Source organism: Halictus rubicundus, chromosome 2, assembly GCF_050948215.1.
Source record: "Halictus rubicundus isolate RS-2024b chromosome 2, iyHalRubi1_principal, whole genome shotgun sequence".
In the NCBI taxonomy this organism is placed as follows: domain Eukaryota; kingdom Metazoa; phylum Arthropoda; class Insecta; order Hymenoptera; family Halictidae; genus Halictus; species Halictus rubicundus.
Window position 1 is genome coordinate 23,186,385 of NC_135150.1, and position 20,196 is coordinate 23,206,580.

At 31.0% G+C, this 20,196-nt stretch overlaps 7 protein-coding genes and 1 non-coding gene across 15 annotated transcripts; 4 read left to right on the top strand and 4 right to left on the bottom strand.

Moving 5' to 3' along the window:
• Nucleotides 1–871: 871 nt before the first annotated feature.
• Eif4e4 (eukaryotic translation initiation factor 4E4) lies at nucleotides 872–2,970 on the top strand. Of its 2 annotated transcripts, none has more exons than XM_076806050.1 (4): nucleotides 872–1,029; nucleotides 1,452–1,630; nucleotides 1,701–2,018; nucleotides 2,092–2,970. In XM_076806050.1, exons 1-4 carry the CDS (start codon nucleotides 997–999, stop codon nucleotides 2,204–2,206), a joined length of 645 nt encoding a protein of 214 aa, XP_076662165.1. In that variant the 5' UTR covers nucleotides 872–996; the 3' UTR covers nucleotides 2,207–2,970. The 2 variants fall into 2 exon arrangements, with proteins under 2 accessions (XP_076662165.1, XP_076662167.1); XM_076806052.1 differs by lacking the exon at nucleotides 872–1,029 and adding an exon at nucleotides 1,185–1,288.
• On the bottom strand, nucleotides 2,439–4,348 carry Fadd (fas-associated death domain protein). Of its 5 annotated transcripts, none has more exons than XM_076806049.1 (7): nucleotides 4,083–4,348; nucleotides 3,898–3,994; nucleotides 3,581–3,786; nucleotides 3,396–3,506; nucleotides 3,188–3,318; nucleotides 2,881–3,122; nucleotides 2,439–2,721 (listed from the first exon to the last, which is right to left on the bottom strand). In XM_076806049.1, exons 2-6 carry the CDS (start codon nucleotides 3,912–3,914, stop codon nucleotides 2,982–2,984), a joined length of 606 nt encoding a protein of 201 aa, XP_076662164.1. In that variant the 5' UTR covers nucleotides 3,915–3,994; nucleotides 4,083–4,348; the 3' UTR covers nucleotides 2,439–2,721; nucleotides 2,881–2,981. The 5 variants fall into 5 exon arrangements, with proteins under 5 accessions (XP_076662164.1, XP_076662163.1, XP_076662162.1 ...); XM_076806048.1 differs by having other exon boundaries at nucleotides 3,898–4,008; XM_076806047.1 differs by having other exon boundaries at nucleotides 3,581–4,008; nucleotides 4,083–4,173; nucleotides 4,257–4,297.
• Nucleotides 4,349–5,386: 1,038 nt separating this feature from the next.
• On the top strand, nucleotides 5,387–7,808 carry LOC143362789 (RNA-binding protein NOB1). Its single transcript, XM_076803236.1, has 7 exons — nucleotides 5,387–5,525; nucleotides 5,622–5,869; nucleotides 6,047–6,179; nucleotides 6,307–6,518; nucleotides 6,591–7,038; nucleotides 7,118–7,452; nucleotides 7,533–7,808. The coding sequence occupies exons 2-7, from the start codon at nucleotides 5,798–5,800 to the stop codon at nucleotides 7,791–7,793; spliced, it is 1,461 nt and encodes a 486-aa protein (XP_076659351.1). The 5' UTR covers nucleotides 5,387–5,525; nucleotides 5,622–5,797; the 3' UTR covers nucleotides 7,794–7,808.
• A 90-nt stretch (nucleotides 7,809–7,898) lies between these two features.
• Nucleotides 7,899–7,971, bottom strand: Trnam-cau (transfer RNA methionine (anticodon CAU)). The gene has a single exon. It is a non-coding gene; the product is annotated as a tRNA-Met (tRNA).
• On the top strand, nucleotides 7,949–11,805 carry LOC143365670 (ribonuclease P protein subunit p40). Of its 2 annotated transcripts, XM_076806056.1 has the most exons (6): nucleotides 7,949–8,271; nucleotides 8,369–8,513; nucleotides 8,828–8,992; nucleotides 10,916–11,041; nucleotides 11,128–11,311; nucleotides 11,384–11,805. In XM_076806056.1, exons 1-6 carry the CDS (start codon nucleotides 8,152–8,154, stop codon nucleotides 11,724–11,726), a joined length of 1,083 nt encoding a protein of 360 aa, XP_076662171.1. In that variant the 5' UTR covers nucleotides 7,949–8,151; the 3' UTR covers nucleotides 11,727–11,805. The 2 variants fall into 2 exon arrangements, with proteins under 2 accessions (XP_076662171.1, XP_076662170.1); XM_076806055.1 differs by lacking the exons at nucleotides 7,949–8,271; nucleotides 8,369–8,513; nucleotides 11,128–11,311; nucleotides 11,384–11,805 and having other exon boundaries at nucleotides 8,883–10,615; nucleotides 10,916–11,046.
• A 65-nt stretch (nucleotides 11,806–11,870) lies between these two features.
• Kap3 (kinesin associated protein 3) lies at nucleotides 11,871–16,670 on the bottom strand. 2 transcript variants are annotated; one of them, XM_076806054.1, is made up of 16 exons: nucleotides 16,511–16,670; nucleotides 16,254–16,371; nucleotides 16,009–16,181; nucleotides 15,727–15,929; nucleotides 15,518–15,654; nucleotides 15,126–15,447; nucleotides 14,880–15,058; nucleotides 14,523–14,792; nucleotides 14,239–14,457; nucleotides 13,985–14,150; nucleotides 13,778–13,903; nucleotides 13,611–13,715; nucleotides 13,407–13,492; nucleotides 13,133–13,319; nucleotides 12,962–13,052; nucleotides 11,871–12,852 (listed from the first exon to the last, which is right to left on the bottom strand). In XM_076806054.1, the coding sequence occupies exons 1-16, from the start codon at nucleotides 16,534–16,536 to the stop codon at nucleotides 12,714–12,716; spliced, it is 2,547 nt and encodes an 848-aa protein (XP_076662169.1). In that variant the 5' UTR covers nucleotides 16,537–16,670; the 3' UTR covers nucleotides 11,871–12,713. The 2 variants fall into 2 exon arrangements, with proteins under 2 accessions (XP_076662169.1, XP_076662168.1); XM_076806053.1 differs by having other exon boundaries at nucleotides 11,882–12,852; nucleotides 15,727–15,933; nucleotides 16,013–16,181.
• A 772-nt stretch (nucleotides 16,671–17,442) lies between these two features.
• LOC143365674 (pyrimidine-specific ribonucleoside hydrolase RihA-like) lies at nucleotides 17,443–19,136 on the top strand. The gene is made up of 4 exons (XM_076806064.1): nucleotides 17,443–18,129; nucleotides 18,208–18,508; nucleotides 18,572–18,708; nucleotides 18,775–19,136. Exons 1-4 carry the CDS (start codon nucleotides 17,938–17,940, stop codon nucleotides 19,096–19,098), a joined length of 954 nt encoding a protein of 317 aa, XP_076662179.1. The 5' UTR covers nucleotides 17,443–17,937; the 3' UTR covers nucleotides 19,099–19,136.
• Nucleotides 19,083–20,003, bottom strand: LOC143365677 (bublin coiled-coil protein-like). The gene is made up of 3 exons (XM_076806067.1): nucleotides 19,840–20,003; nucleotides 19,469–19,658; nucleotides 19,083–19,370 (listed from the first exon to the last, which is right to left on the bottom strand). The coding sequence occupies exons 1-2, from the start codon at nucleotides 19,955–19,957 to the stop codon at nucleotides 19,501–19,503; spliced, it is 276 nt and encodes a 91-aa protein (XP_076662182.1). The 5' UTR covers nucleotides 19,958–20,003; the 3' UTR covers nucleotides 19,083–19,370; nucleotides 19,469–19,500.
• Nucleotides 20,004–20,196: the final 193 nt, after the last annotated feature.

Here is a 20,196-nt window from a genome sequence, read left to right on the forward strand (position 1 = left end):
CGGTACATAACAGGGTTACCAACCCCTATTTTATTTCTTCTATGCAAATGTGTAAAGTGTAAACCAATACATAAAATGATCTTGTCAGGTTGAATTATTTGTAATTAATTTATCTTTGTATTCTCTAATACACATTACATTAATAAAATCTCTATACTTCACAATTTAATAATTAATTTCAAATATATTTGTAAAGTTCTCGATTTGAATTCGAAATAAACGAATAACTAATCACAATATAACAACATAAACAAATTAAATACATTAATAAAATAGCAATTCACACTAAAGAAATAAGTTAAAATATACATTTTATGTATAAGTTTTTCAGAACTGCTAACGAAAAAAAATCATGTCTACAATATGTATATATTCTTTAATAGTGCATATATATGTTATTAAAGCAATTCTAAATTACATATAATGTATATTCATAAATTTTCCAATTTATATTGAACGTTTCAGTTTTTTTTTCTTTCAAAAAAATTAATTTAAAAAGTTATTACAAATCATTCTTTCTCTAGACGTTTGAAACAATAGAAAGTCAAGAATATACGAACAAAACAATCTCATTAAATATGACAAAAGTATTGAAATGAAACAGAAGTAATTGGCCTCGTGGTTGCAGATAAAATAATGTGATATTTTTAAAAAATTCCCGCGCCGGTAAAATAATATTTGTTTGCCTATCAACCAGTGAAAAAAGCGAAAGATAGATATGTACAAAAATCGATCATTTTCAAGATTATGTTCCTTGTTTATTGTTTTCGCGTCGTTTCTGTGCTCATTGGTTATATCGTAGTAATATAACGTAATTAACCATCGTTTTATTCTTCAATTCTTTTATTAAATTTCTTTCTGATAACGACCCGGTGCGCCGACGCGATTTGGCGTTCCTATCTTAGGGAAAGGATTTTTAAAGCAAAAAGTTTCACCGATAGATGCCCTTCCTGTTAGTTAACTGAGCGAGCATATTGTACGTGTAGTCTGTGTGACATGGCTGCTACTACTAATACAGAAGAGATCGAGGTATTATTTTGAAATATATTTTATTATGTCAAAAATATTTAAATTATTAATCGAACATTCCATTTAAATACAATCTTGCCACATGTGCTACGAAAAATCTTGTGCAGTTTTTCTTTGAAACAGCATGGTCGTTCCTCACCCTTTACCCCTCCCATCTATACCCATGCATGGTGAAAACTGTCTAACGAGCTTAAAAAAGACATATTATATTACTTGACTAAAATTTTCTAATATATGTTACACTCATTATTAAGATATGGTACTGAACTCAATGAAAAATGACTTATAAATAATATAACCATGAAATTGTTTTGAGAAATTAGAAAGTGACATACATTTTCATGTGTGTGTGCATATCAATAGATAGAGGTTAAAAAGTTATATATAAAATTTTAAAGTGTGTACCTATAATTATTTTCTAGGAAGTTGAACGGAAGGAGCAAGAAGTAACAAATTTCAATGAGTTTCCACCTGAAGTTCTAATCAAACATCCGCTTCAACATACGTGGACACTTTGGTATTATGAACAGGATAAGAATAAATCATGGGAGGAGAGTCAGAGAAAAATTACAAGCTTCGATACAGCAGAAGATTTTTGGAGGTATTATAAATATTTGTCAATATTTATTGTTCAAATTTATAATACAACGTATATTGCATTTCATTTCCAGTTTATATAACCACATAAAAGCTGCATCCGAATTGAGACCAGGATGTGACTACAGTTTGTTCAAACATGGAATTAGACCTATGTGGGAAGATGATGCTAATAAATCTGGTGGAAGGTGGCTTATAAACTTAGATAGGAAGCAGAGGGCCTCAGATTTAGATCACTTTTGGATAGAAACTCTTTTATGTATGATCGGTGAAGCCTTTAATGGATACTCTGACGATGTTTGTGGAGCAGTAGTAAACGTAAGGGCGAAAGGAGATAAAATTGGAGTATGGACAGCAAATGCCAAAAACGAAGATAGCGTCTTGGAAATTGGGTAAATTAGATCAAATATACATATATGTAAGAAAAGTATTTATTTATATTGCTTCATTATATTCTTGTTGTAGGCTCAAATTGAGGGAGAGATTAAAAATCACGTCAAAAGTATCTATAGGATATCAAATACATAAAGATATTATGGTCAAAGTAGGAAGTCAAACAAAGAATGCTTATATTATCTAAAAACTATTGATGTTACATTAATGTCACATTAATGTCACATTATTATCCATTGTTCATTTAAAAGTGTCAAGCTGGACTAAAACTGCATTAATCATACAGGCATACAAAATTGAATTGAACTATCACTCGTAAGATTTAAACGAAAATTCAGTGTACAATTTTGGAAAAACTACATTTTCATTGTAGTTAAGTATTTTCTTAATGAAAGTAAAAAAATAAACACCAATAAATATACGTTGAAACAGACGTATATTGTATGAAAATTTACAGTGATGTAATGTGTAATTTAGGATTACATTGTGAAAGGTACGCACGGGCTGCTGTATTTTTCAAAGAATATAAATTATACCACTATAAAGAATGATTAACATATATTATTAAGTAATTTTCTTCATATGTGTCTTTTCCTTCTTGTAATGAACACCGCTCGTAAACAATAAAGAACATTATCTTTTTTCTAAAACCTATAGGTAGGTTGCCAATTTTGAAAAATGAAATAAAAAAAGTACAGCAACCTACAAACAAAAAAAGAAAAAAATAGAATAACACTATTTAACTAATAGTATCAATTTTCTACAATAAATAATTATTTTTAAGTTGTTTTTTTTTAATTTGTGCAAACTATCATTTTCTGTTTAAATTATATATATATCTATATCTATATGCATATATACCTTTTTACTTTTAGTTATCTCCAAATAAATGGCACCAGAAATGTTAATTGATATAAGTGATAATTTTTTAATAAACTTGGTAGAATTAAATTGTTTCCCTCCTAATTTGTTCTATACTTGTCTGATACAATCAATTTTTCAACCATTTCTTTGAGATCTCTGCGCCTTGCTCTTTCTAATGCACGTATTAAACTTAGTTTCCAATCGTCTGAACAATACTCGGATATACATAAGCTTAAAGCCTGAAACATAATTTTATATTATATAAATGTAAATCATTGTGTAAAATAAAACTGTTACATCTTACTTGATAACTTTGTTCTTTCATATCAAAAGGATATTTATTTCCAATGACATCAATTTGATACTCAGGAATACCTAAATATCTAACTGTATCTCTCCAAGAACGTCCAATTCTTTCACTGGTTTGTGACAAAACTGAATATGTAGATAAGAATATGTATAATAATTTGTAAAATAATTAGTAATATACAGCATGAAAAAGATTACCTTACCCATTTTTTTAAGTTCTTCTTCTTGTTCTAAACGAGTTTTAAAATTTATTAAATGCTTTTGTGATGATGATGCAGTGTCTTGAGATGGTTCTGTTTTCTGTTCTTCTTTAACTTAGGTGAAAATTACACAAACACTATTACAAGAGCAAATATAAGACAAATAATTTATGTTGAAACTGACTTACCATTTTCATCTTGGTTCATGTCACAAGATTTTGAGTTTCGTGTGTTTTCAAGATAGGATTTATAATCCTTTATTAAAGTGGATATACGTGCATCATTTAAAAAATTACTTGAAATATCAACAAGAGGTTCAATATTTCTAAAATTGAGAGTGTCTCGTTTTTCTAATATTTTTATTAATGTACTCAAATTTTTAATTTGGCTAAATCTACGATTTGAATTTATAAAAGGTTTATAATAATCCTTAATTGCATTTAGTACAGTATCATCAATTCTTGATTCAGCAGTAGATACGAATTCTGTACACAAATGACAGTACCTTTTGTGGGTTGTCATGTTGTATAATATGATCTGATTACTTTGTATTCAGGGGATTCCCACTTCTTAGAGTAAATATTGTAATCGTTATCTATAAACTTTATAGTATGATCTAAAAACGTACAAACATTATTATTACATTAAATTTCATATTACAAACATTATTATTAAATAGTTTAAGTTTACCTTGTCTATTAAATTTTCCGTTAGTAGTATGTATTGAAGAATCTTCTGTGTTGAGCAGTGTTGAGTTGGTACATGTATAAGTATTTCTTCGCTTAATAACAAGAATTTTTTTAGGAATTTCATAAGAATTGTCATGCTCTAGTATATCAATTGACCAAATTATTTTCTACATACCATATGTATGTCTAAATGACAAATATATTTTAAAGTTGCGAATTTATTGTTTACATACTATTTACACCATAGAGTATATTTACAGAGGTGAAGCTGCTGTCAGAATCTTTGTTCTGTTTATGTTCCCAAATCCAGTGACCTTGAAATGTCACGCTGTGTAGCGTGGCCAGTTGACCACGTGAACATAGTTCGATATATGTAGTATCGATTAATGGCGCGGAGAGGCGAATTTAAATGTAAGTCGTAATCGCGTATTTCATACATATGTATTTTATTTGGGCGCGATAGTTTAGAGTAGATAAAGAAAGACCGGGAGGGTTCCATAGAGATCCTTGACGAAATTCGAGTCGGCGAGACTAATTGCGGAATTTAGAGAAAGTCACGCAGCCTCTTAGAGTAGCTTCTCCAATTCTGCATAAATTAGGGATAGTCGAAGTCTGGAATCAGTTAAGGACAAGAGGTCATAAATTCTCAGTCAAGGACCTCTTGGAACTCCCTCGGACCTCTCTCTTGTTCGGTCCCACATGGCCCCACGTCCCTCGTTTTGGCGGGGCTTCACCCTTATGCGTACCCCACTCCCGTGCGTGCGCTATTAAGATCCATCCACTACCAATCACCATCAAGCAGCAACCGGAAGACGAGTCATCCGACGAATCAACGCCTAGCCAGAAGATTCTAATTTTCCTATTGGCTAAGGAAGCGTGACGAGAAGGAAGAAGCTGGGAAAGGATTTAAAACTCCAGGATGAAACAGAACTCATTGTAGAACTGAGGGAGTTACATCTCTCAAAGAACTACCAATAAAATCTATAACAGTTTTCGCTATTTACTCTGTGTATTAAGTTTATTTGTTAACTTCCACGAGCAGAGCGCTGCAGCGCTCCACGGGCACTCGAACCCACAACAAAAGTCCCTATTCCACCATACTGCGACGCAACAGAAAAATTGGCAACGTTGAAAGCGGAATATTGTTTCACCACCAATCACCATCAAGCTGCAAACAAAACAGAGGTCACCCGACGAATCAACGCTCGGTTGAAAGATCCTGATTTTCTTATTGGCTAAGAAGCTGGAAGAAGATTCAAACACCACGAGTCAGATTTTATTGTGGAATCGTAGTTACATCTTTGTCAGAAGTTTGTCAGAGTGTTTCAGTGAAAAAGAAATCCCACTACACGACTACATAACAATATACATTCTGATTGTAGTTCTGAACATTGAAGTTTCGGTTGTGTGAGAATAGCCTGCGTGACGGTGATAGAAGTTTAAAGTATGTTTTCATGAATCAAAAAGAAAAATTCTTTATATAAACGCATATTTGTTGCATATTATAGCGCGATATATATTTTACAATTTTGTTCCACAGAAACAAAAAATCACAAAATAAAAGCTGAGTATTCAAACGTAATAGGTGTCATTTGAATACAAACATTCATAGATATACGCATTAACGTTGTCAATTACTATATATGTTACATGTGCACTGTTGCAGAACACGTGCGTATGCATTATTGAATTATTTTCTTGAGAAAATTAGTAAAAATGAATGAAAAACAAAAAGTGCAATATTTAATTGTTGATACAAGTGCATTCATCAGAAATGCTGCTTTGCAGGTAAACTGATTACTATATGTATGAATAATGTAAATATTTGTTCCTTGACAGAATCACAAAAATTTGATACCAACATTATTATGGTTTAAGATATTACTTTAGTAATTAACTTATATATGTAGTTGGAAAATGTTCTGTAGTTTATAGTAATATGATAATAACAAACGGTGCTTTTAGGATATTGGAATCAATATAATAACAGAACAAGATGTAGTAAATGAAGTGACAAACAAAAGACAGTTGAGGAGATTGGTTGTCTTACCATATGATTTAGTAATACAAACAGCACATCCTGAGAGCATAAAGTTTGGTAAGTGTAATATATATATATATATATATATATATATATATATATATATATATATATAGACATTAACTATATATATATGTATTAAATTTATAAATTATATGTAGTAATGTTAGTATCATATTTGTAGTTACGGAGTTTGCCAAGAAAACAGGAGATTACACAAGTTTATCAGCAACTGATATAAAAGTAATTGCATTAACATATCAACTGGAAAAGGAGAAAGTGGGAACAGATCATTTAAGAACTGTACCGCTTGTATCAAAAACAGTAGATTCCAGTGTCAGTCAAACTGAGGACACTCGTAGTCTTTTAGCTGGTTTCTATTTGCCAGAGAAAAATGTAAGTATATAATATCTTTTAATTAAAATGGTTAAAATGAGTACAACTATTGATACTTTTTTTTATCGACAGGAGATTGTGAATGAAAAAGATATAGAGAAACATGATTCAAACGAACTAGAAAAAAAGGATTACTTACACGGTAAAGGTGACAAAAAAGTAGAAATACAATTAGAGGATAAAGTGAAACATAGTGATAATGAAGAAGAGAAATCAGAGTCATGTAACAGTGACTCTTCTGATATTGAATCAGATTATGAAACTGCAGATTCTGATATTGACCAAGAAAGAAGAGAGGATCTATCTTCTAAATTTTCAAAGCTAACTTGTGAACCATCGGAATTCATAATTCTAGATAAAGATAACAGCGAACATAATGTTGATGACATTCTTCCTCCAATTGAAAGCAACTCTGACAATGAAGAGGACGATACTAAACATAATGAATGTGAAGATGACGAAGGTGACGAAAATAACGACGACCATGACGATGATGATGACAGTGGGTGGATTACACCTAGTATGTTTTTAAAAGTTCTTTAATCATATCACAAGTAAAATGGTTCAGCAAAATGCATTAAATCTTCTTTTCATTGCAGAAAACATCTCTACTGTGAAAAAAGAAATTAATTCAGAACTTTTAGAAGAAAAACCTGCAACTGTTGCATGCTTAACAATAGATTTCGCTATGCAAAATGTTTTAAAACAGATTGGACTGAATGTAGTAGCATTAGATGGGAGACTAATTAAACAAATGAAAACCTTTATCTTCAGGTGTTACGCATGTTACAAGACTACTAGTATCATGACAAAAGTCTTCTGTCCTAGTTGTGGTAATAAAACATTAAAAAAAGTTGCGATAATGTTAGACGAAGAAGGAAACCAACAAATTCATATTAATTTCGCAAAACGAATTTCAAAGAAAGGAAAAAGGGTATGTTTACTCGTTTCTAGTTTTTCTAGTCTAATCTTGTGTCAGTGAGAATTGTCTAACAATGATACAAATTTTTTTAGTTTTCCTTACCAATGCCAAAAGGTGGGAAACATGCAAATAATCCTATTCTTTGTGAAGATCAGCCAGTGCCTCATCAAAGACAAACAAGACAGGCTCGCACTAAAAACGATCCTTTACAGGAAGATTACATAGCTGGATATTCTCCTTTTGTTATGCGTGATGTACATTCTAAATCAGCTATGTTAGGTATACGATCATCTGGTTCTGTTAAGTATTGGATGAAAAAAAATCCAAATGAATGTAGAGGAAAACGAAAATAAATAATTTATATCATAGGTTAATGTAAGGGTATACAATTTTTCAAATGAGTAAATTGAATATTATTATTTGTTATATTTTTATTTGTACAAAGAATGCAAAAAAATTGCCCCGGGTGAGGATCGAACTCACGACCTTAAGATTATGAGACTTACGCGCTGCCTACTGCGCTACCGAGGCCTGTAAAATACTTTTGCAACAATATTGTATTTAAATTACAAATATATAACAGCACGTGGAATAAATTCCTCAAAATAAGCTTTGAGAGCTAAGTAATGCATAGCGCCCGTGAATATCATCATAGAGTGGAGTAAAAACAAGGAGTTTTGAAATTGGTGAAATCGTTCTTTTCTTTACAAAATGCTCAGTCCAGAAGTATGGAACTTCAAGCCACCTCAGCATCATTTTTCTACAGAAAAGAGAGATTTCAAGAGAACGGATGTCCCAGGCATAGTCGAATCACAAAATTTTAACCATTCGGTATGTAAGGAATCGGTTGTCATTAATTCTTGTGTAGTGTAGGTTATGTTTTAAGAAATCTTTACATAATTCGCAATTACTTTTGGCTTTGCGCCAGGTATCTTTGGTGCTTCCTGACACCGTCAGAATTCCGGATGGATTACAGAGTTGCGTTTCAGAAGACAGCGACTATTATCGTGTCAATGCTGTGAATGTATTTGATTTGATAAACAAAGAATTTATTGAGGCATTTGTTAAAAAAGGTAAATACATGACGTAGTAAGAACAATGAATTAATATCTCTGTTTAATCATAATTTCATAAATTATTCAAATTCTATTTATACATAATAAAAAAGATCAACATTTATTATTTATATGGTAAATAGTCGTAGCAACAATTTGAAATATATTGTAACTGATCATTTTTATCATTACCCTATAAATGGAAATTCTTATGGATTAATGCCAACATTAAGAAATAGACATCATACTTTTCATTACAATACAGTGAATAAGTAATACGAAGATTCTGTGTTTAATTATACTGTAGACATTTTAATTTACTTTTTTTTTAGGAGAACTGAGCCTCCTAACAATTGGAAATAAAATAGATGTAGATAATGCAATTGCCATTACACCAACTGGTCATTTAATATTGTCATTATTGACAGAAGATTTTCAAATGCTTGGTTTAGAAGGAAAAGTCTCTTTTTTTGACCGTAAAGTACATACACGTTATGGTAAGTTCAAAGGAGGTAAATAAAAAAAAAGATCAAAATGCCAAAGAAACATCAAGTACCTATGCTAGTGGAGCTAGCATTACATTCCATCGGCGAATTTGTAATTGCTTTTGGTAGGCATGTGACAAAGCTTGTTTGCACCATTTCTAAAACAAATCCAGAATATGGAAATGTTAAATTACATTCAATGTTACAATTCATGAAATATTTACTAAACTCCAATATACCTCGAAACTTATACAATAGAATGTCTGTGGCAGTGTTAACTGCGGTTGTAAATTTAGTTAAAGAAACCACATGTACATACAGTGACTTTGCTTCGACTACAGCCTTCCTATCAGATGTGACAGTTGCTCTTCATTTGACAGAAGTTGCTGTAGGTGCACAATTAAGAACAATTGAATTCTCAGTTTGGCCTAAAATTGTGAGACACATGCTATATAATAAGTTACACGACATGGTTGGCCTTGAAGTTTTAGACTTGGGCTCAGGCTCAGCCGGTTGGAGAACATCGGATATTGAGAAAATGATTATCAACGGAGTTTCTGTTATGCCAAACTTAGCATGCTTCATTTTATGTTTTGACTGTACAGATAATATTATAGTGGCTTTAGCTCAGCATTGTAAAAAGCTACAGAAACTAGATGTAACTGCATCTAGATCCGTAACAGAACGCAGTGTGGCTCCTCTGCTTTCGTGTAAATGTTTGACACAAGTTAAATTATGTAGAACTTCTATGAGTACACCTGGTTATGCAAATCTCTTCTTAGAACATTTGAACATTCAAGATATTGGCAGATGCGACGAATTTGGATTTGTTTTAGAGCTTATCAATAAAAAAGAGAACAATGTTAAAAGTTCTTTCCATATAAGAACGTTTGAAAGCCGAAATTTCAGTATGGAACAATTATATCTTTTAGTTGAGATGTGTCCATATATTACAAGCTTTTGTTTACTACGCGATGACAGAATTGTTGATTTAACAATTCTTGCTACTCTTGATTATTTAAAAGAATTGAAACTCTTGTCTTGCGATTTTTATACCCATGGAATAAACACATTATTGGAAATAAAGGGTAGCACAATTATAAGTCTGCACTTGGAGCATGTAGAAGAAATTGATTTAAATGCACTTGTATCGATAAGTCAGTACTGCCCAGACATAAAAAGCTTAACGTTTTATAATTGTGAATTCTTAGAACGTGCACAAAGATATCCGAGAAAGCTTGCAGTTGCACCTTTCCAATCGTTAGAGAGAATCAAATGTGTAGCAGAATGCGCGAGTATGCACCTAGAGTTTTTACTTTCTCATTGTACGAATATCAAGTTTATACAGTTGGGGTCATCAACTGGTATCGAAGATGAAACAATGAGAAGAATACTTTTGCAAAATCCAATGAGCAAATTAGAAGAGCTTAAAATATTGTACAGTCATGATTTATCAATGAAAACTATACAGCTGTTAATGGAAAATTGTGATAATTTACGACGTCTATCTGAATTAGAAAACTGGCAAGGAATATCGCCTACAGAGTTAAACCTTTTCAGAGCAGAATTAAAACATACCAATACAAATTTGGATACAAGTCCGAGTTTATCTTTTGCGTAATTGAAAATCGGAAGGTGATTAAATGGTTGTAGACAATGTCGGAGGATATATTTTTTTACATTACTCTATATAATAAAGTTACAATAGATTGTAATTAATATATAACAGTTTAATCATTTTGTGCATATCAATTATTCGAGTAATTTAATATTTGTATTTTTCCTTTGTTCACGATAGAATACAGTTTTGCAAGAACAATAATTATGATTAATCATTTATTGACGTAGATTTTATTGTATATTCATGAATAAAGTTTACATTTTATTATTTTACTTTTCGTTTATTTTTTTTTTTACCGGTAATGCAAATCGAAGTTGTGACTATTGATTTAAAATCTGAAAGCTTTATACCTGGAAAGAAGAATTATGAGCACGTCCGAACATCGTTGAAAGAGCGTTTAAAGCATAAATTCGATGTGATAATTTCTTGGAATCCACCAGGTAAAGCATCCCAATTTTCTGCTTGATTACTTTTATTTCTGCATATACATATGTAGTTCACCAAATAATTAACTTTATTTCTAAAGATGAACATCTGTGCCCATCATCGGTAGCAGCATGGTTTCATGAACATCAATACAACGTCCTCCTTTGTCATTTAACTTTTATACAAAAAACTGAGTATTCTTTAAGAATACCGACAATTTCAGAGGAAGGCGATAACGATGCATTCTTTGAGTGGCTTGGAGTTTTTAGTATTTCTGGTGAATTGTATGTATAAACTATATTATAGAAACGTTAAGAGTGAATGGAAATTTTATAATAATAAATTTATTGTTTCAGAAAAAATACTAAGGCAGACGACTACGTGAACACATATACATGTCCATCGTCTTCTATAGATGTTGGTCAAGTAAAATATTTACAATGGACTGGTTTCTTTACAAGACAGCAAGTAGCAAGTTTATATGAGGCCATAAGAAAATATATATCAGAGCAAAACAGCATACCGTGGTGTGTTTTACATGTGCAAGGATTTTCAGATAGTCCACTTTGCTGGGATTTAAAAGAACATACATTTTATATCGACGGTGATAATAGTTACACCATTGTATTTAGACCAGCTGCTAATTCTATCATACGAAAAAGTCTCAGTTCAAACAATAAACCGAGAAATTTTCACTAAGGACAAATTTTCTTGTAAATTGTTTGACAATACAAATAAAATTTTGTATGAGAAGAAATAAATTATATTTTGCAATTTATACATCGTTTATTATGATATAGAGAATAATAAACGTTTATGAGTAACATTTTTTTTAATATAACACATCACTTTACATCAATATTTTTGCAAAGAAGTAAAAGTTGGAATGTGTATTCAATAATTAAACAAAAAAAAGCTCTTCCTAAAGATTTATAGTATATCGCAGTATAAAATAGATTATATAAATTAACTTTGACTATGGGGTTTTTAAATTATTTTCTTTTTCTCTGTAAATGCTTAGTAAATGCTGTGCCGCGAAAGCATTTATATACTATCATATAATACCAAAATTATGCTAAAATCGTAGTATTACGTTATTGCACATATTAAACTTACGAAGTGGAAAAGATCATCACATTATTAATTATATTAAGTGCTTCCTAAAATGACAAGACTAGAAATGAATCTAAATTGAGCGTTCGCGTGTAAATTAATTTAACTTATAATAAATAAAATATAAACTATACTGCACTATGAGATCAAAGTAACTTATCACGTATATGTATAGTTTTCAAAGCTTTCAAAAATTCCTTTGCAAATAAATAAATACGAAGTGATCCACATAAAGGTTGCTGCATGTGCCTAGTTTGCCAATTTAATACTACTACGAGGGCAAAATATTTTATCGCTTATATTTATTAAAGCTTCTTAAGATTTTTCGTAAATAATTAAATATATATTGAAATAAATATTACTACTATCTTTCTTGGTGTTATTGATTAAAAACTAAAATCAAGATATTGTGTTGTGTAAATCAATTTTTAGAACTGTTATTGAGACAGACAAATGAAGCAACTATTACATGTATCATTATGCACATTTATATGGAAAGATAATAGGATTTTAAATAAGAATTGAAGTTCTTATTATCACTAGGAGACAATCCACTATAATGTGGTTTACCTTTCATATTAACACATGTGAACTGTCTGATTCAGCAAATTTTACTTTGGAATTATAATAGAGATCTTCAATCCCGGAACCAACAGACATACGAGATTTAGAACGAGCCATGAGTTCGCCCAATTCATCAAAATCTTTATACCTAATATGGAAATAGAAAAAATAAATCAATTTTTATTATCATACATAATATTCGGCCAGAATATAGGTATACATTTATTTAGAAAAAAAAAAACATTTACAAAACTTACCTGCTGACTGGACGACTTTGATTTTCAGACGACTCTGAAGAATTTTTCATAATTGAAAATCTGTCATCTGCATTAAATGATGCTACATTACCTATTAGGGATTTAAGGATTTTCAACAGTATTGGTATAAAAAAACTGGTAATAAATATATGTATATTAAAAACTACTTACCAGAGGGAAATAACATTGTATTGTTTAAGAAATCACCATTCGTAAACGGTGAAAGACTATCGTCTTCTTCTGGTAATAAGTGATTAGTAGTGTCGCTAGTTATAGATTCGACCATTTCCAACCATTGCTGATTATGCGATCTGAATTTTTCCACTTTTATACGCGCTGCCCAATTTTTGTCACACATCTAACATTTAGCAATTAGTTTAAATTCATTACCTCCATAAAAAGATTATTATTGAGGAAAAGTTATATACATATACAATATACTTACAGCAATAACATCCAAACACGCATCACATACTTTCCTAATGGCTGGATTTTTATCGTGCATCAGATCTATTAAATACCCGGGTGCTTCTGCAAATAACATTCATATTCCAGTATACCAAACATAAAATATTTCCTATCTTTAAACCACGCTGGCAATGTACGCTTTAGTGTACTAAACGGGAAAAGCAAAAAATTTGATTATTACCATTACCAGTCTCGCGTATTAAATAGTCTCTTGTCGAATCGTGTTTAGATATTTGATAAAAAACATATATTATTTGCAAAACCATTTCGTCGTCTTCTTGCTTAGCTGTAAGGAGAAGTTTTTGTTAATAATTAATATTTACTTGATGTTTTCAATATTATACATACCTTTAAGAAGTTCAATAAGGGAAAGTAGTATGTCGGCTTTACATAATAAACGCGCGCAATCTTCGTCATAAGCCGCTGTACCCAAAAATATAACAATCTCAAGTACCAAATCGTCAGGTGCTTTACCTGTTTAAAAATTACAATAATAAAATTGAAAAGACAGTTGAACCATAGCAAAGAATATTTGTATATAAGAAAATATTAAACCTGGAACCAGATTGTTGCGTATCCATGGTATCAAATCACATCGATGGAGTATTTGTGAATAATCCAAGTCAGGCAATTCTAAATTGCCTAACACACCAATAACTTCTAGCACAAAATCTTGAGAGTCTGATTGATTCAATGCCATAGCAAAATCACCCACAAATTCCTAATGGTTTTTGTTGTTTATTACCAGAAATTATCTTTGAATGTTTATACTTACAAAATGATATGTCTTATAGAATAAAATGACTTACAACAAAACTCTCCTTAGTAGACTCGTGTTGAGAAATATTTCGTATCATTTTCATTATAAGGGGATCTTGATTTCTGAATGCTTTTTTTATAAGACCTTGCAAACGATTATTTTCTACCATAAGTTGGGCATTTTTACTATTAATTGCTAAATTTATACCAAGTGCTACTAATTCTAATTTCTGTTGGTCATCTTCAGAGTTCAAAATCATGTTTGTTACCTTAAAAACGATTATATTTAATACAAGCAAAATCGATATGTATACGAAAACATTACAATACTCACCATTTGTATGCATTCAGTATTTGTAAACATAGCTTTAACTTTATCATCCATACTAGTATGATATAATGTTCCCAAAATTATTGTTTTATTTTTAATGTCACTTTGACCAAGAAGCTTAATTAACTTTGGTAACAAACCGACTCTTATCATCCTTGCCCTAAGTTTTGTATCAAAGGACAGATTAAACAATAATTTTAAAGTACTCAGTACCAAATCAGCATTATTATTTTGCAGAAGTCTCGGTATTTTTTCAATAATATTCCCTTCAGCCTAGAACAATAATAAATTACATATGTATGGACTTATTGAATATGGATGGATTAAATAATACCAAAATTGTTCTTCATAGAATTGTACCATAAGATCTTTATTCTCTCGGAATATGGATAATTTTTTCAGGAATGCAATAACTAGTATCAGCAAATCTGTATTTGTTCTATCCAATGTCTTGATCAGCATACCAATTACATTTTTTTTACGCATTTTTCTCTCAACTTCCATATTTTCAGCAATATTTAATAATAAGTAAAAGGCCACTGTAAAACAAACTATATTATAATATTTTTTCTGATACTTATAGTATAAAAATAGGCAACTACTAACCTCGCAATAATTGCTCCTGTTTTTTTATTAGGCTTTTAAATTTCTTGCGATTTTTCTCAAGTTCCTCTTTCAATTTCTTAATATCACTTTCAGTTACAGAAGTTTCACTAGATCGTTTTTTAATTTCATAATCTAGAGGACCATCTGTACTCCAAATATCATCAATGATTTTAGTCTTTTTGTCACAGTTGTCGTTTACACTTGAGAAAAATGTTAAACCAGTAGTATTTTCAAAATGACGCCTACGTTTCTCCATATCCTCTCTCCATTGATCGTACCGACGTAGTTCAAAGTCTATTATATCCATACATAATGATCCAATCTAAAGATAATAGTTAGAGTTATAAAGTATTATAAAATATAGTTAATAGTTTTAAACTATTCTCACTTACTCTGTATTCAAGCACAATATTATGGAATTGACTATATGTTGAGAAACAAAAGAATATGTAAATAATATTTGTAGACAATTCTATGCTGCGCCTCCAATCCTCTCTCAGAACTCTAGCTAAAGCACTTAACAGAGATTCTGAAAAGGTAAACGTTACTTATAAATGATGTAACTGTTATCTATGGAGATTAATATAAAGACATTCAATACCATTTTTTGTTAATTCATGGAGATTATCAGGTACTCGTGCCAATTGTAGGATCAGAGATGAACCCTTTATTTTTCCTGGTATCTCTTCATATAATAATTCAATGTAACTATCAACATTACTAATGATAGCTCGTTCTATTTCCCCGTTGTCTGCAGATATTGAATTTGATGACGCTGGTCTTGAAGGTTCAGAATTATTGTCACTGCCTATATCAAAAAATATTTAATAAGGAAAACAGAATTGAAATAACATTGGAAGATATTTTATATACACCAATAAACTTACTTGCAGAAGTATCATTTGTTCTACGATTCTGAAGATAATAAATCAATTGTTCTACCTCTCGTAGCTTTGATTCATGAATTAAAGAACATTTTTCTATCACTTCTTTAGCAAGAAGCGACACATTAGTATCTGCATTCAAACTTTTTAACCGAATTATTTTTTGACATTCCTGTGAATACAATCAATTAGATAGCCATTTTAAACATAGTACTACGACATAACAAATTATTTAAAGTATTACTTTACGGTCACCCAGCATAGGGTCTCCTAATTCTCCCAAGATTAATGCTTCCACATCATAATTAACTACTAAAGCTTTCTCTGTAGGATGCACATCCAAAGAACCAGATCTCACTTTTCTAAATATTAAAAATACATTTTTTATAGTTAGACATGACATACCATTTAAGGTAGACATAAAATAATATCGAATTTTCTGTCAAATTATCATGACAATTAATATCGATTAATATCGTAATAACGTGATGAAATACCTACCGTTTCAAAAATTTGGCTTCATCCATTTCTCGATTTTATTTATATTTCAGAGCATGAAAATAAACCTGTCTTCTCAATTTTCAATAATTAATTCATCTCCATAGAGAGCAAATTGTATGTAGAACCACTGACTACAATTCGTGAGAGATCATGGTGTAAGAAGAATCTGGCGCGCGCACGATTCTGTAAAGGACGCATGCGTACTGAAAATTGGTTACTAAAAAACGCTAGAGTTTCGCCTCTGTAAGAAATTGAAGAATATTCTTTACCGTAAAAGTAAATGTTTTTTAGGGTTTTTAGTGGGTAGTCTCTGGGGATACTCCCCAGGGATAGTCCCACATAACCCCGGCTTCCCCCAGGGAGCCGGGGTATGTGAAAAGCATTTCCCACGAAAAAAAAAGAGTTGGGCATTATTTGGGATAAAAAATTATTTAAATAACAATTCGAGTAAAAGATACTTTATCTTTATTTGTTATTTGAAGGTTCGAATAAAAAAGGGCATCTTTATTGGACGAGTATCGAATAAATAATTTTATATGCGTTTTATTGGTTCATGCTAAAAGTTGCTCGGTTCTGTTTTCTGCTATAAGCTGCTCGGTTCTATGCCATGCTAAAAACGGCGATGTCTCTCTGCCGATATTTCATCACTGGTTTCGGTAGCGGTAGCGTGAGCACTCTCATCACTCTCATATCCACTCATATCCAGGGGGAGAAAACTCTTATGTATGACCTTGGACCGCTTAGTTCACTTGCGAACGAATTAACTTAGATGGCCCCATGTTTACAGCACATCACGTGATTAACTTAGATGGCCCCATGTTTACAGCACATCACGTGATTAAACGTGATTGGGCGTGACTGATGTTCCAATCTTTGCTGCTATTGGACGCTACTATTCCTGCCAAAACCACTGCTGCATGGCATGAATGCACTCATATCCTCTCTTGTGCGTCAACTCGACCACTGATCAATTTGCATAATACGGCGTAACACTACAAAATTATGATTTTTACGATTATATTATAAGACACCCTATATATGTAATAAACGCAAGCTAATGTAATTAATGTTTATCTTCTTCGGAGATATCTGTGTCTGTGCTAGCGAAACCGTTTGTATCAAATACATAAACATACACGAACGATAATAATTATCATTTATTATCTTTTATCTCACTAAAGATGTAAATAGATTTCTTATCTATATAAGTATGGGTAAATACTTTACATATTTCTACAGCATTTGTAGTTTCGAATTTGTAACTGTCGCGACCAATTAAACATTGTCACTTGTTTCTGTAAATGAAATAGTTTCCTACTCAAGTAATTTATTTTAATTATATATACATATGTATATGAAAATGACCGCATCGATATAACAAAGGGATTACATGTTATAAAAAAACGATTATAGCAGTATAGATTAAAATGACTGAAAGAAAATTTATTATTGACTGTGACGCTGGTGTGGATGATGCATTAGCATTAATAATACTAATAGCTGCTCATAAGAAGAAACAAATTGAAATCAAAGGAATCACTTGTGTTAATGGCAACACTACAGTAGAAAATGTAGTTAAAAATGTCTTTAGAACATTAAACGTTTGTGAGATAACAGACGTAAGTGTAGATTCTTTACATACACTATACGATTATGTTTAAAAATGTACTAAATTTTTCATATTTATCCATTTGTAGATACCAGTGTTTAAAGGAGCACATGAACCTATACTTTGTACTCATCATACCAAAGAAGCTGCGAAAGACCAATACCATGGTAGCGATGGTTTTGGGGATGCATATACTACAGAAGTAGATATAAATGAATTACAAATAGAACATGCAGTATGTGCCATACATAGAATTGTATCAGAGTGTCCAAATCAAATTAGTGTTGTGTGCCTGGGCCCTCTGACAAATATAGCATTAGTTATGAAAATCTATCCTCAATTTGTTGACAATGTAAAAGATTTCTATGTTATGGGTGGAAATGTAACAGGTATATGTTATTATTTTGTATAGATTATTCAAGAAGTAATCCATAAAAGACATTTATTATTAGCACAGGGTAATATAACACCGCAAGCAGAGTTCAACTTTTATATGGATCCAGAAAGTGTTCACATAGTTTTTAACAATAACAAGAAACCTTTGTGGTTGTTACCATGGGAAGCATGTTTGAAGTCTTGTATTACACATGTACGTGTATCAATAGTATGAAACAAAAATACAGCAATGCTATAACACAAATTTTATATATTGTAGGATTGGAGGAAAGATGTACTAGGTCAAATAGATACACCATGCATGAAACTTATGAATGACATCGAAAATGGATGCAAAAGAAAAAGGAAGAAACATTTTCCTACTTATATTATGTGCGATGCAATTTTAGCTGGAATTTTACTAAGACCAGAAATTGCTCAAAATGTTACACAATACCATGCTGATATTGAATTAAGTGGCAATAGGACGAGAGGTCAAGTAGTGCTTGACCATTTATTATCCAATAAACCTAATGTGCTTCTAATTCAACAGTTTGATTCAGAGATATTTAAAGACCTGTTAATATCTTCAGTTAACATGTAATATAATTATTAAAACAATAATAAAATAGTACAGACAACTTTACATACATGTGCACGTATGTTTATACAGAACGTAAATGTTTACATATTTCTTTTATACTTATCTTATGACATTATATTATAATAAGAGCAACTCTATGTATTATCCAGTTATCTTCATTAGGAATGCTTAATGTTTATACATTAAAATAATATATTACATTATACTAAGAAATAGTACAACTGTGATACATACAAGTAACTCATTATAAAATAAATTTACAACGGGACCACCTGAAATAATATAAATAATAGTTTAGTTACAAATTACTTTATACAATAAAAGATATATTAACATTGTTTAATACAAATTGTAATAATAGGTTATGTACCTGCAAACTAAAACATAATGAGTCTGACTTTCCTAAATTCTGACATTCTTACATTCCTGAAATTGTTTTCTTGCTTCTTTGTTTGATTGCAGTAAGTCAATTAATTCTGCATGTATCACGTCATTTTTTTGTTCAAGGTTATCCAAAACCGAATTCAGCAAATCCAACTGAGCGTTTATTGCCTCAAATTCTAAACTTGTTATATAAATATTTCATGTTATAGATAGAAACATTTAAATGTTTAAGTAAATCATTTAAAGGAGAACTTATAAAAAATATACATATATGTATTATGATTATTCGAAACCCTAAACAAAATCGAAAACATTCACGTTACAACGTGGTTCCTTTAAAAAAAAATATACATTTACCGGCATCGTTGCAATTTTCTTCGTTTTCACCGTTTTCCCATTTGTTGTCGTCACGGTTTTGACGATTTTCTTCTGGCTGCACTGCGTGTTGGACCATACTTTCGTCTGCCATTTGCATTAACTAGCACTGGCATTTCCTCTCTGCTGGCATCATCACATGTGAACCAATGTGAACAAGTAATAGATGAAGGTGTGCCTTCTAGCAGACACATAACAATGAACTTGTGTCGTCATAACTGCAGTTGCATTGGGAATTAAAAACACCGCAATTTACTTAAAAATTTTTATATAAATATAATAAATATAAACTTGTATGTCTACAAGAGTTATAGTGTGTATATATATTTATATATAACA

Excerpts from the sequence above, each read along its gene's own strand:
- Eif4e4 (XM_076806050.1), top strand. The coding sequence starts at position 997 with ATGGCTGCTACTACTAATACAGAAGAGATCGAG. Across the intron at positions 1,030-1,451 it reads CTAATACAGAAGAGATCGAG|GAAGTTGAACGGAAGGAGCA; the intron begins GTATTATTTTGA and ends ATTATTTTCTAG. Across the intron at positions 1,631-1,700 it reads ACAGCAGAAGATTTTTGGAG|TTTATATAACCACATAAAAG; the intron begins GTATTATAAATA and ends TTTCATTTCCAG.
- Fadd (XM_076806046.1), bottom strand. The coding sequence starts at position 3,914 with ATGACAACCCACAAAAGGTACTGTCATTTGTGTACAGAATTCGTATCT. Across the intron at positions 3,507-3,580 it reads CATGAACCAAGATGAAAATG|TTAAAGAAGAACAGAAAACA; the intron begins GTAAGTCAGTTT and ends TTTTCACCTAAG. Across the intron at positions 3,123-3,187 it reads TGAAAGAACAAAGTTATCAA|GCTTTAAGCTTATGTATATC; the intron begins GTAAGATGTAAC and ends ATTATGTTTCAG.
- LOC143362789 (XM_076803236.1), top strand. The coding sequence starts at position 5,798 with ATGAATGAAAAACAAAAAGTGCAATATTTAATTGTTGATACAAGTGCA. Across the intron at positions 6,519-6,590 it reads TCTATTTGCCAGAGAAAAAT|GAGATTGTGAATGAAAAAGA; the intron begins GTAAGTATATAA and ends TTTTATCGACAG. Across the intron at positions 7,039-7,117 it reads CAGTGGGTGGATTACACCTA|AAAACATCTCTACTGTGAAA; the intron begins GTATGTTTTTAA and ends TTTTCATTGCAG.
- LOC143365670 (XM_076806055.1), top strand. The coding sequence starts at position 9,030 with ATGCCAAAGAAACATCAAGTACCTATGCTAGTGGAGCTAGCATTACAT.
- Kap3 (XM_076806054.1), bottom strand. The coding sequence starts at position 16,536 with ATGGATGAAGCCAAATTTTTGAAACG. Across the intron at positions 14,151-14,238 it reads CTACTAAGGAGAGTTTTGTT|GAATTTGTGGGTGATTTTGC; the intron begins GTAAGTCATTTT and ends AAAAACCATTAG. Across the intron at positions 13,320-13,406 it reads CGTGTTTGGATGTTATTGCT|ATGTGTGACAAAAATTGGGC; the intron begins GTAAGTATATTG and ends GCTAAATGTTAG.
- LOC143365674 (XM_076806064.1), top strand. The coding sequence starts at position 17,938 with ATGACTGAAAGAAAATTTATTATTGACTGTGACGCTGGTGTGGATGAT. Across the intron at positions 18,509-18,571 it reads TATGGGTGGAAATGTAACAG|CACAGGGTAATATAACACCG; the intron begins GTATATGTTATT and ends ATTTATTATTAG. Across the intron at positions 18,709-18,774 it reads TGAAGTCTTGTATTACACAT|GATTGGAGGAAAGATGTACT; the intron begins GTACGTGTATCA and ends TATATATTGTAG.
- LOC143365677 (XM_076806067.1), bottom strand. The coding sequence starts at position 19,957 with ATGCAAATGGCAGACGAAAGTATGGTCCAACACGCAGTGCAGCCAGAA. Across the intron at positions 19,659-19,839 it reads AGAAAATTGCAACGATGCCG|AATTTGAGGCAATAAACGCT; the intron begins GTAAATGTATAT and ends TAACAAGTTTAG.